The following is a 13780-nucleotide window of genomic DNA, read 5'->3' on the forward strand; positions in this document are numbered from 1 at the left end:
TGGAGATAAAGAGCTCTGCTTCCATTGACACCATGTTTGTACAGCTGAAGTGAATACAAATCCCTGGTGGTTTTGCTGGAGAAGAGAACTTTGCCAAGGATATAACAGCCTGTCTGTTTGGGGGTCACAGAGCAGCATGTTCAGTAACAGGAGATCACTGCACTGCCTGCCCTTGCCATTGCCCTTGCACATGCAGCAACAGACACCTCCTCTGCACGAAGCTGAGTCCTGATGGCACATGTGGGGACCGTTTTGCTAAGAACCACAGACACCCCAGAAAAGCAGCCTGAGCTGTACCGCTTCAGAAGGGAGAGGAGCTGGAGAGGTGTATGGGCTTTCTTCCTCAGAAAGGGGAAAGATGGTGTGAGAGAGCCCTTTCCACAGTGGTCCTGTGGGCATGTGTAATGGAGAGGAGTCATTACAGGCCACCTCTTCCTCCCATCACTCTGGGAGACATGGAAATGCTGGGTAGAGGCTGTTTAGGAGTGGCACAGGTGGCTGGTCACCTGCTTGGTGGAGGTAATCCTCTCTGTGCAACCCTGAGATGCAACATGGCCAGGTAGAAGGACTCCCAGTAGGGATGAACAAAAAGATGAACATGTGCAGGTATTGCACCAGCAGAATGTGAAATAATTCATCAGCAATAAAAATCATAGTATAAATCCCTACATATGGAAGGTAATGGTCTATGTTTTTTAGTGTAAGTCAAAAATTGCTGGGCAGTCTGTTTTCCTTTGGTATAAAATAATAAAACTTAATTTTGTGAAACAACCAAACTGTGGACAAGGCGAGATGATAAATGCCATGTACATGAGAGCATTTCTCATCAGCACAGTTCTCTGCAGTCTCTAAAGCAGTTCCAGCTGAGGTTGTTACTGGAGACATGAGGGTGCTGCTGGAGACATGCAGCCCACCTGTGCTAGAGGAGGATTATTTTAGTCTCACTATCAGATGAATCTGTGTGTTGCACAACATTGTACAAGATTTACGCAAATAAAGAATGAAACAGTCCTTTATTTGACAACAGCAGTCTTGGGTGATTCTGTGAAGAAGTTCAGGGAAAATCAGAGCGTGTTTTGACTACAACCAAGCTGTAGTTCTGACTTGCCTCCGTCACTTTAATAAGTAGTTTCTCATTAATTTAAAAATAACGAGTCCAGTTAAACACCATGGGTGTTGGTCAGAAATTCCTGGTTGCTCATGTATAAATTCACCATGCCAGACTCACTGATGCAAATGCCTGTATGAATCAGTAAAACAAGGCTGGACTAGCCAGGGTTGATAGAGGCAGTGTGTCCAACATTTGGTTGTTGACGCAATACCTGTAATTCAGAGTTACAATTTGGGTTGGTTTTCATAGCATGCAGTCTTTAACTTCAGCAGAAACTACAGGATTCTGCTATGCAAAGCAATGAAACTGCAACAGAAAAACTGCTGTTCAGAAAAGTAAGAATTTATGTTTAAGGAAAATTCTTGTGGTAAATAAAACCATTGCTGAAGCAATAGCAGCAATGGACCATGTGTAAAAATAGCATCGGGACACATGCGTCCTTCCGGAGCCAGGCAAAATATTGAGGTTCAGGCAACACTGTGCACTTTTACCCCCAGCACTGCTGGGAAAGTATCACACCACATCTGAAACCAGCATGGGTGAACTAGGAAAGTGATTCTCCCGTACCAGGTCTGGGGAGGAATCTTGGCCTCTATAAACGCTGAGGGACTTGTTATTTTAAGCAATAAGATTTGCTCACGTATTTTGCTAGAAATAGCAAGGCTAGGAAAACATGACAAGCAATCGTTCTGCACTCAAGACACCGATCCTTATAAATTATAAATATAAGCACTTTTCAGCTGCAACACTGAGTCTCTTGAAATAAAGAGGTTTTGAATACCAGCTGTTTCCCTTCAAATTAATGGAAATTAAATGTCAGAATTACCTGCTCCTTTGCTGTCAGACCAATGACGTGAAGTGAGTTAAGAGGAGGTATGGAGATGCATAAAAAACCTAGATGAAGGAAAGGCAATCAGATGTCAGGTTTAAAATTTGTATTGCCTGGGCTCATGAGAGTTTGGAAGCCAAAGCCTGTGTGCCATCTCCTCCTGGATATAACACCCAGTCAGAGGACCCTTAACCTGAGTGCAGTGGCTGTGATTTGTCTGTGATTTTGGGGCCGAGGCTCAGGAAGAAGAGCCCATTTGTTGTGTCAGAAGGAAACAGTCCCTCTGTGAGGCCACAAGACGCCAGCCCCCAGTTCCCCCAGGAGTTGCCCTCCTGAGTGCAAAGTGCCAGGGCTGGGAGGCTGCACTGTGGCTCCGACTGTGTGTGGTGGGGGGAGGTCAGTCCAGTAGTGACATCTACCTTTCCCTCACCTTCCCAGCCTGGCCTGAAGTGGGTTTTGCTCATCTGTTGTGCACTCAGTGCCCAGGGAGTAGGGAAGCTGCAGTAGCTGGTCTCATTTAACCCAGCACGCTGTCATCCCAGGAAATGCCACGTTGCATCAGAGTCATTTCCAGCCTGTAAGCAGCAATGAAGATACCTACAGAGAAGGAAGAAGAAAACCAGGGTGTAACTCTTCCCAACAGACCAGTAGTGGTTGTGCTCTGCTTGTCTTGTTCCGTGTCAGTAATACATTCATATAACTTTTCTGAGTGATTTTTTCTTTTTTCTCCAAGAGTAGCTCACTTTAACAGTATCCCTGTCTTGATGCCTGAAAGCTCAGTTCACTGTTTTGCAGCAGCATCAGCAGGTCTTCTGTTCAGGCATCTGTTACAGAGTCCCTGCTGGAGGTGTCACAGCTGTTTCACCAGGAGCACACGCTGAAGCCACAGCTCCAGCAGGGCAGGCTCTCCCACACTGGTTCCTGCTCCCCGAGAAGGAGAGCCACAGACCCTTGGGCTCCATGGGTGTTGCCTTCTGCTATGCCTGTCCCAGGAGAGCCAGGCCCAAAGGTCCATCTCCCTACTAGGAAGAGATTCAGTTTTTACTCAACACTTCAGTCCTCAGCCTCATTTGTCTTAGTCTGAGACTTATGGAAGGGATCACTCCTTCTCATTAGAGGTGTTTCATATTCTTTATAGGGCAAATTTCCTCATTTTCTGCCTCCAGTAGCATTGTTGGGTATATGGGGACCATGGCATGCAAGTGCACTTTCCCTGCTTCCCTCTTCCCTCCGTTTTGCACCTGCATTAGGGCCTGATTTGTGAATAGTCTTGTATTTCAGGTTGCAGGATGTGTTTCAGATGGACTCTCTTTTGGTTAGAGCACATTGTTTCATTGCCCAGCCCTCCCTGTGTGCTGGGTAATCTCATTAGAGAGGCTGGAGCTCCTATTTAAAGCTTGAGTAAGTTTGAATTCTCCTGAAGGCAGAGCTGCAAGCATAACCCCTCCTGCTCTGGGATCACTTTACATGCCAAAGATAACAAAAAAGCAAAAAGCAAGAGAGAGGGTTTAGAGCTGTAATCCAGACTGCCAGAAGACAAGACATTCCAGCTAATGTACCATTCCATTCTGGATATAAGGCAAGTGGGAAAGCTTTCTATGTGCTCCCACTGAGGTGCTAAACTCACTGGTTCACTTGCTTTCTGTAAGGAGCAGAGAGCTTGACAGGGACAGAGTCCCTCACGGTGCTCCAGAAAATACCAGGATCACAACAGGAGCCCAGTAGTGTTTATCTGTCTGGACTTACTGAGCAAGTCTGGATATTGGTGTCCAGTAAGTGTAGAAGCGAGCTCTAAATAGGGTGAAAAATAACTATGTGGGGAAGGGAATGGTTAGCTTGGGTGCCCAAACTACCTTGCATGGGTGCACCTAACATGAGCTGTGGGCACAGCACTGGTAACTTGGACAAATTGTTGCTACCCTGGGAGAAATGAGGGCAGTCTGACACCACAGTAGAAGGAGGCAGAAAAATACAGGTATTGAATAAGTATGTGGCCATGGGATATATATGGGTTTGAAACATTCAACATGGAGACAGCTACTCCCGATCCTCTGACTTAAAATGCCATACAGGTCTGTTGACGGCATGTGCATTTTGAAAGGCAAAGGAAGGATAAATATGCCATCAGTTTGTTCAAAAACCTGATCATCTTTCTAAATCAGCTATGGGTCTAAATCAGAAAGAAGATGTAGCAGGACCATTAGAAACCCATCCCTTCTTCTCTAGTATTCTGAATGTTATGGTCATGATGATTTTAATCACTTCTTACCTGTTAGATCTTTACAAGTGAGCAAACTTGCTCTTTAAATGTAGTCTGTCTGATCTTGTCCAACTTGCATCAAGTCTTCAGTATCTGGATTTATTGCAACTGTTCTTTAGCAAAGCAAAAGGCCGAGGACACAATGTTTGTGACACTGCTTTCCTGGGACCTGGGGAACAATAAAGGTGAGGAACCAAAGGGGGAAATGGACTGATTATCTTTGACTTGATAGAACTGCTGGAAAACAGTAGTGTGAATTCTGAGATACAGTCACTGGTTAGTTCACTAAAGTAAAAATTCCACATGTTCTGATTGCCTTCAGTATCAGCCTTTCATTTGTGCTCTCTGACACCATGAAGCACACAAGATAGTGATTTGAATACAAAATTATTTTAAGCAAGTGTGCATTAATGGATTTGAATGGTTCTTGCTGGAGCTGGAGACAGGTTTATGGGATGAGCAGCTTTGAACAGCTCGAAAATGGGATGTATGAGATACATATCCTTCTGGTCAAGTGGTCAGTCATACCCCTTGTACAACAGAGTGGGTGAGAACCACCAAGCTCATTGCTCTACAAACCAGTAGACCAATGCCTCTGCTTGGTCCTGGACAGTGTGAGGACTGTGTGGTCCTGTCTCCTCCACAGACCTCAACACGGCGAGATGGAAGAAACTACTGAGCGAGAAGGAGGAGCTGGAGAGGCGCTTCGAGGAGGAGGGGAAGCAGCTCCGCAGGCAGCAGCAGGAGGAAATGCAGGTGTTGGAGCAGCGACTGCAGGAGGAGTACAACACCAAGAAGGAGAGCCTGCAGGAGCAACACAGGCTGCAGCTGGAACAAGCCAAATTGGAGCATCAGGATCAGGTCAGTCTCCACCTGCTGCCTTTGAAAAATAGTTGATGCTAGTAGATAGGGTTCAGGTAATGAAATGTATTGAACACTCCAACGTGAAGACACTGGTAATCAGTTACGAGTAGAAAAATGTAATCCTGAATATCTTTACTGCTGTTTCTCCCTATTAGTTCTACTGTTTTTTCTACACAGTAGTCTATTACATTGCCATGTCTTGTCTTCACATGCTTCCTGATGTTTTACAATAAAAATATTCACATTATCTCTGCTGCCCACACATACTTGCTCCTCAACCCACCTATTTTAGTCAATTTATGACTAAAACCAAGGGTGAACAAGAACCTCTTCCACACTGGTAAGGCCAGCAGAGCCATGCCCATTGTTATTTGCAATGCTAGTTAAAGGGCAGTACAGTGAAGGGATAGTACCTAAACATCGTGCACATGATACTCTCTGGGTCCCCTGATTGCTGCCCCACCATTCAGTCTAATCTCTTGGACTGTACATCCCAAGAGTTTCTCCTTGCTTTGCTCTCTGTACTGGATAGGAGTACCCTCACAAGCAGCTACTTTTGTCTGGTTTTGCCAGAACAAATACTGTAACTCACCTTTGGGCACCTCTCACATGCTGGCAGAACATCGGGCACTGGGTTATGGCAGTAATGCCTTTACCTGGCCTTTTCCCATTTTTCCTTCAGTGAGCAGTGGATTCTGTCCTGATTTTTCCAGCTGCAACTCTTACCCATTACCCAATACCACAGATCACAAGGGCTTTTCTCACATGTGAACCTGCTGCACCCAGGTGTGGTGTGTAAATCTGTGCCTTTAGGCTTTGTCATGCCGCAGCCCCTGCTGTCATGGGGCTGCCACCCAGGCTCCTGATGCAGCAAAACCCTCCTGGGCTGGGAGCTGTCCTTGCTGGCACGTGAATCAGCCAGCCATGTCAGACAGACACAGGGCATCCCAGCCTGTGCCTCAGAATGCCTGCTGCCCTGGCTACCTCTGTGCAATTCAGTTTGATTCTTCAGGGCAGGGGTGTGAAGGACTCCCACTGGATTTTACCTATTTTAATTGCTGAGCCTGATAGTTGTTACTGATTGTAACATGACAAACAAAGGCTTTATGCAAGTGGGCTGTTTTGTCCTGGACAAACTACCTATTTCTGTTAATTAATTGATTTCCGAAGATGTATTAGAAGGTGCTATCAAATAGATTTTCATGTTCTACATCAGATTTTTCAAAATATTTCTCTCTAAATGGTTAGAACCTGTGCTGAGCCATGTCTTTTGGTTCTCGTTTCAGATTATACAAGTTGGTTTTCTTGCAATGCCCCTCAAAATTTCTGCTTTTCTTTCTGATATGAAGGAGAGGTCATGTTCCCAAAAGCCTTGACAATTTTTTTCCTTTCACTGTGTCAGTGTGTCAGTCTGCCTGGTAGAAAATGTTGGCTCTAGCTGTAAGGCTTGCCTCTCCTGGATCACTCGACATCAGCATTTGTGAAGGGATTTGTTAATTTTTTTGCTGAAATAGCTTATAGCTTAGCTCTGCTACTCTTTGAAGTATTTCTGCAAGCTCTCAGGACCACAAGAACAGATGTTGGTTCTTCTTCTCTCAAGCTGATCAGCGCAAGAAAGGGTGATACAGGTCGTTGTAGGACTTGACTACAAGTATCCTTATTTTTCTCATGTTTTCATCTGCTGTGACTCTGTTCATCATCACAGTGGAAACACATCTTTCCCTCTGTGGGGCAAATGGTTCTGGGTTTGCTCCAGAGCTCCGTGTTCCCTGATTACTGAAGGTAACACAAACATTCCTCTCCATTGCTTTGAAAGTGCTGCTGTGACCGTACTATCTCAGAGTTTTAGCCCACATTTGCAATTCATAGTTTGGTTAGCATGATGAGTTTTAGCAGGTTTTCCCTTTGAATCCCTGCTCTGCTGTATACCCATCCTGTGTTGAGCACTCTTGGATCAGGGGAGGCTGACAGGCTGTGCTGGAAAGCTGCTCACCAACAGTGTTTCTTGGCCAAGGAAATGGAGCTCTTATACTGTACATGAGAAAAGCCTTGTCCTTGAGCTGCCCATCCCTGTTGGGGGGATTTGAATTTGCATTCATGAAGGCAGTAACAACAGCAGAATCCTTCTGACCATGGATCTGCATGTATTTCTGTATCCATACATCTAGTTTGGAAGATAGTCATTCTGCTTTCATGGTTTCCCATCACAACCTAATCTTCCATGCTGTGTTGCTTCAGTCACCACTTAGTTCACTGCCAGATAGCTGTTATTTCTTTGGAGACACAGTTCCTGTGTCAGGTTTTGGAGGTTCAGCTGTCTGTGAGGATGTGGCAGAGCATGAGAGCCAAACTCCTCACAAACTGATCTTGTGTGCCAGTGCACTCTCACATCTCCTTGCAGCTAAAGGCAGAATTGCAAAGTAAAGGCTGTGATCTGTCCTGCCAGTGTTTCTCACTTGAGGTGCTCAGCTCAAGCTGTTTTGTGCAGCAGCTTACTGAACTTCTCCCACTAGAGCCTCCTCTTGATTTTACTTTATTAAACCTTAAAAATCCCACCTGAGGTACTTTCCATAGCCAGAAATAAACATGACTTGTGTTAAGTGAGGTGATCACCTACAGAGTAAATTAGAGGTGAAGTTGGAATTAGCATCCAAGGCAGCTGCTTCCCAATGCCAAGTTGACTACCTGCCATGAAAAACTGCAGACAGGACGTCACACTGGAAGATTAAAATGAGTCGCTTGGGATGTGGATGTGAAACACACAGAAGACAGAAAAATCCCTGTAGATCATTTGGGACATATTTAATTGGCTTTATAGATAAATAACTTGCCAAGGATGGTGGCAGGGAGAGGAGACCCCTTCACCTCGTGAGGGAGTTAGTGTTGAGCATAATAATTCCTATGGGGTGCTGTTCAGTTGAGAAGCAATTAGAGTAGGAATAAAGGCTTCAGCAAGGGTGAGGTGAAGAATATGGCAATACTCATGAGGCTTCAGCTTACAGTCATCATGTACGAGGACACTGTGCTCTGGAAAAAGTCAGGTGATAGTCCCTGCCCCATCAGTAGCCCTTTGAGTCATCTGCCCTCCACCTTTCTCAGCTCTGTCATGCAATGTATCAGCAGACTGACTCCCCATTATTCTGGAAACTGTTCTTCGCCACTGAGTTACCTCCCACATTATTATGAAAATTAGTTTGGACAATTTTAAATTCCATGTTAAATGCCCAACTTTCATTCTAAGAGCATGTTTTCTCCAATATGATTGGAAATTTTGCTTCTGGTGGGTTACTTAATACATATGTTTGACAGTTAAAAGCAGTGAAATAACATTTATTCCAGTCAAAGCAAACTCAGCTGCAGTAACTTTCTACCATTATTTACATAACTGTGAGCAAATAAAGGTGTTTGGAGTCAAGTCACTTAGCCATGAACAGCTGTTTACTGTAAATGTGAAATAGTTTGATCCTCTGCCTTGGCAGATATGGCAGATAGTATTGTGTTAAATGTATCAAATAAGATCAGTGTGGTTACAGACCCCAGAAAAGCAAATTGATGCATTGCATTCAGAATGTGCTCTGGACCACTGACTTAAACTTGATTACCACTTCTCATTGTAGTTCCTTTAATGATGCATATTGAAAGACCATCATTGGGGATCTCACTTTGCCTTTAGCCAAGTCTAGTAACAAAACAATACACTGAAGGAGTCCCAAGCACACAGGATGCAATGGAACACAGGCTGCCCACAGCCCTCTTCCAGCTGCACTCCTCACTCCCATGATGGCTGTGGGCCGTGTGGTCATTATTATAATTTAGATTAAAGGAATGTCAAGACTTCTGAACATTTAATAAACAGCATCTCCACCTAAGGGCTTTCGCTTTCTTATGTACTTCTTCATCACCATTAAGTTAAAAGAACAAAAATACCATCAGCAGTGACTACACGCTACCACTCAAGGTATCAACATGGCAAAACTGGCTCAGGTGCTGGAAGTGACACATTCACTAGATCCCTTTGCTGTTTCCAGATCACTGGAGCTCTCCAGCAGTGGCTTGTCAGTGTGCCACAGCCTGTCTAACCATGTGTCCCATGTCTGTGCTCACTGTTGTTGGAACAGGTGGAAGATATCACAGCTGTACATGAAGCTGCAATGTCCCAGTTGGAAAACAACCACATTGTGGCCATTACAGTACTGAAGGATGAGAATGACTGCAAGATTCAAGGTAAGCCAAAGACAACCCAACAGCTACACAGCTGCTCCAGAGCAGGAGTGTGACACTGTGTTTCTTCCTCCAGAGCAGATTACACAGAAAATTTGTGTTGGTCTAGTGCTTTCACGTGGGGTGGACCACCAGGTTCATGCTAGGGCAGAGAGAGAGATGTCTGCAGTCTGTATAGCATCTAATTTTGACCTGAAATTATCTGAGGGGGGTCTCTGGGTCAAGGCTTTCTCTATGTGTTGCTAAAATAGAATCAAAATTCCACATCACTTCGCACACATACTTTTTCAAGAGCCTAATCCTCGGGTGCTCAGGAGGATAGAGCTCTTGGGATATCTCTGAATGTAGGTGCTTAAATGCCCACACTGCTTCTAAAAACAAGACTCATTATTTTCAGTAGCAAATGTCTGGCCATGCTTAGCAGACCAAAGCCACTCACTGGTGCAAATCTGCACCTCAGCACTCTTATCTTTATTTTGTGTTACAGTTTGGCCACGGGATTGATGCTGCAGACAGATCTCTTTCTTCCCTACCAGCTCAGTGTCTGAACACATGCCTTTGTGCATGCTTTAGCTGACATTTAACAGTTATCTGTACAATCTCCCTATTTTTTTCTACGATTTAAATATCTCCAGTAGGTTTTCCCACATTTCCCAAACCAAGCCATATTGCTTAGCTCTGCATTGTGTCAGTTAGAGACACAGTCCAGAGCATAGTATGAACTGAGAACAGTCTATTCCCCTCTCTCATGGGCAGAGGAGGTATCTAGCATAGCATTTATAAATTAACATATGCGATTTTGAAAATAAATAAGTAAAAAGCTGTTTCTTGCTTGAGGATATTCTTCTCTCTCCGTTTTTGTTCATATTTTCTGATGATAAAATTCAGTTGTGGTTCAAGGGTCTGGTGGCCAAAGTTTGTGCTCCCTGTTCCTGGTGCAGGTCTGAAATGCCCTCCTGTGCCTGGAAAAGGCACTGCAGCAGCCGCTGCGGGAGAGTGCGCTGAGCACGGCACTGGGGCGATGGAATCATCGCTGCTGGGACTGTGGCTGCTGAGCAGGGGTTAGAGGGCACAACCCATGGCTTTGGGGAAAAAAACACAAAAGATACAGTGTCCATATACTAAAAATGCAGGTGCTACTGCACTGAATGACAGTTGGATGCCATTGCTTTAGAGATTAAGCTTTAATTCACTTTGTTTATGAAACTTCTGGTTATTAGTATGTCCAGGGTGAGTTATTCTATTTAATAATGTTTTTTGTCTTCTCTGTCTCACTACTGGAATAAACCTCCTAGTTCATCTATCACAGCTTGGGGAGAAGCACTGTCATTTGTATTTTTGCATCTGAGGTGGTGGCCCTCTTTTCTCTCTCTCCAAAGAAATTGCAACCCAAGCTTTTAAATGTATCCAATTTAAAATTCTTTGATTTAGGGATACTAACTCTGAACTGGAAAATGGCCCATTGCCAGACTGACCCTTTTCAGATCAGAATGCCTGGGAGCTGAGAATTCTGAGCAGTTCTGAAAAATCAGAATCTGGTCACACAGAAACAGAGGTATCTGCAAAAAGTGAAAGATCAGGAAATTCTGATTTTCAGAACAATTTACCTAAGGTCACAGGGCACATTGCTACCAATTTCCTGCTCCATTTCCACGTCCTAAAACTGCATCCCAAATTGCGCTCGGCTCATGACGTGTGCTCTCAGACCCTGCTTTGCTGGACTTCACTCTGTAATGTCATGTCTGTGTAACTTCTCCAGAACTGAATACTGCTCACAAACTGGAAAAGGCACAACTAGAAGAGACTTTTGAAAAGCTGCGTCTGTCACTCCAGGTTAGCAGTTTCTTTATTTCCCACCCTGTAATGGTGCTGTGGAGCAGCTGACGGGGCAGCCCCAGATACGTTGCCTGCTGCCAGCACACCAGCCTGTTGCCTCTTACCAGCTGTGGTACCTCTTGTGCTCTGCCTGTCCAAACTGGGATCTAGCAGCAAACACTCAGGATTTTTCCTCCCCCTTGGCTGGTTCACAAAAGAGAGAAAACCTAAAGGGACAAAAAGGCATCTGGATAAAGCAAGAAATGTCTTTTTTACCCTGCTGGCAAATTTGAGCTCTCTCCTGCATGGTGGGGAGGACTCTGGCACCTGCAGTGGCTATGAGCATCACCTTGTCTACATGGTACCCGCCAACAGGCACCCCCAGGGCTCAGAAACATCTCCTTGCCTGGCCTTGTGCCTATGTCTGTGATTTATAAACTCCTCCCTGCTGCCTGAATGTGGGAAAGCCGGTCCCATGCTGTAGACACATCTCCAGTCCCACCGGAGGGCAGTGCAGTCCCTGATGTGGGTTGCCCCAGGACTGGCCCCGATGTGCAGCCAGGCTGTGGATGGCCCGGGTCAGCCCTGCACATCACAGCTCCCACATCCCACTGTTTAACACCAAGATCGAGATTGTCTAACCCTTCTAAAAACTCCATGCTGTTCTCACTCCCTAGATGAAGAAATCATAAGGAGTGGAGGGCAGAACTGTGCCCCCGTGACACAGGCTAGGTTTGGACATGTGTGAATAAGTAAAGATGCCACAGCAAATAATGCAAGCCCTGTTTGATTTCACAGGCAGAGATTAATTACAATTTTTCAACGCCCTGACTAGCACATACTGTTGCACTGCTGCAACAGCTCCAGTCACGCCAGCAGTTTTGCAATAAGGGATGATGTAATGTTCCAGACAAGAAATCACAACTGTGAAAGATAAAAATACCATTTTCACAGCAACTGTGGCTTTTACAGGTGTTGTATAGACAGAAATGCCTTTGATAGTAACAGAAATATGATTGCTTAAAATAACATGTTGTTCCCACGTATAGCTCTGAGATGAAATGATGATCATTTTAAAGCCCACACCACTTACTCATCACTTCTTGTTACCCTGTTAGAAGCCTAGAAAGGGGAAGGAAGCAGGTATCTCCTGCCTCATTTGGACTCTAAGGACCACACAATCATGCATGTGATACAAATGCCGGGTCTCCCAATAAGGACCTGTCTATTCTCATCCAGCACAAGGTGATGGGGTGATTTATCATCAGCTGCAGGTGTTTTAGGGATTTTGTGATTCCCTAAGGCTTATCAAATACTCCACTCTATGTTCAAGCGGCCTTACATAAAAAATATATCCCCTTACAGGGGTTTATAATCTTTGTTTAGCTTGCCTGGTAGTTTCACAGTGCAGACTGACCAGTATGAATGTAAGAGGGTGGGTAATACAGTTGATGTGTTAATTGGTGTGTTTCCCCCCCAGGACCAGATAGACACCCTCACCTTCCAGAATCAATCTCTTAAGGCCAAAGCAGACCGGTTTGAAGAGGCTCTGAAGAAAAACACTGAGGAACAGCTGAAGGTAGATGACAACTCTAACTATACAGGCATCGAGACACGTTTCTAAGTATTACACATCACCTGATTCAACGAAGAGCAATGGGATCCTCACTCCAGGGACAGGGGGGCAGGTCCCAGCTGAGACCCCAAATACTGAGCTCTGAGGAAGAGTCACAACTCTTAGCCAAAGGGGTGTCAAGGAGAAAAATCAGGGGTCAGATGGGCTGCAGAGGACCAGGTCCAGGTAGTTTTCACACCACTGATTCTCCTAAACCACAGGGTTTCATTAAGGAATCTCCCTCTTAATGGCTTAAGATGTATTTATGGCTGACATATCCAAATCACTGATACTTTTCCTAGATTGTGCAAGCTCCGTATCTGCACTTAGAAAAAGATTTGAAGAGCTTAAAACATGTTCTGGAAATGAAGAACCTCCAGATTCACCAACAGGAGAAGATGATCATGGAGCTAGAAAAACAGGTGAGTTGTCATTTTTCCTGCAGAGGAGACATCGCAGAGCTAATAAAGGAATAGTTTGGTTAGAGCAGATGAACTTAAGAGGGGTGAATAAACACATGAGGTGGGGGCAAGACTTGGTCAAAGAGGTTCACATCCATCGATCTGGATTGCTTCTTCATACAATACCTGCTCAGCGTGTTAGGTCAGACAGTGAGGTGAGTGTGTAGGAAGAAAGGAGGAAGGGGAAATTTGTGTTAATCTGTGGTACACCAGCCTACATCACATGCCCCTACAGGAGTCAGGTAGCCTTTTAGGGCTGGAGAGAGCAAGTGGGGGAAGGTTGAACCGTGGTGTGTCTTCCTGCTGCTCCTGCAGGCATTTAGGGAGCCATGTAGGAATTAGCAATACTCAGCAAGCAGTTCCTAGCAAGGCTTACTCCAGAAAAGGTCTCCCCAGCCCTCCAATAATGCTTTTCTGCAGGCTGTGCTGTTTTCTCATCCTTTGCTTGTGGGATTCCCTAATGAAGAACTCCCCAGTTCACCATCAATTACATTTTTTGTGGGAAAGGGGATTAATTTTGTACAGCATAACCTGCAGTGACAGTAAAATACAGTGTGGTGACAGGATGAGGCAATACCTCAGCTGGGAGCTGTGGCAGCTGGTT

At 44.9% G+C, this 13780-nt stretch overlaps 1 protein-coding gene and 1 long non-coding RNA gene across 5 annotated transcripts in view; one reads left to right on the top strand and one right to left on the bottom strand.

Annotated features, from left to right (window-relative positions):
• MTUS2 (microtubule associated scaffold protein 2) overlaps positions 1-13780 on the top strand; it is a 269128-nt gene that overhangs the window by 245393 nt on the left and 9955 nt on the right. For all 4 annotated transcript variants that reach the window (XM_032099515.1, XM_032099513.1, XM_032099514.1 and 1 more), the window contains 5 exons: positions 4847-5061; positions 9183-9288; positions 11045-11118; positions 12581-12679; positions 13018-13137. In XM_032099515.1, coding sequence (XP_031955406.1) covers positions 4847-5061; positions 9183-9288; positions 11045-11118; positions 12581-12679; positions 13018-13137 — 614 coding nt within the window. The remainder of the gene's footprint in view (positions 1-4846; positions 5062-9182; positions 9289-11044; positions 11119-12580; positions 12680-13017; positions 13138-13780) is intronic.
• Positions 995-4851, bottom strand: LOC116439671. The gene is made up of 4 exons (XR_004238226.1): positions 4210-4851; positions 2371-2537; positions 1938-2005; positions 995-1322 (listed from the first exon to the last, which is right to left on the bottom strand). It is a non-coding gene; the product is annotated as an uncharacterized LOC116439671 (long non-coding RNA).

The sequence above is a fragment of the Corvus moneduloides genome, chromosome 2 (assembly GCF_009650955.1).
Source record: "Corvus moneduloides isolate bCorMon1 chromosome 2, bCorMon1.pri, whole genome shotgun sequence".
NCBI lineage: Eukaryota > Metazoa > Chordata > Aves > Passeriformes > Corvidae > Corvus > Corvus moneduloides.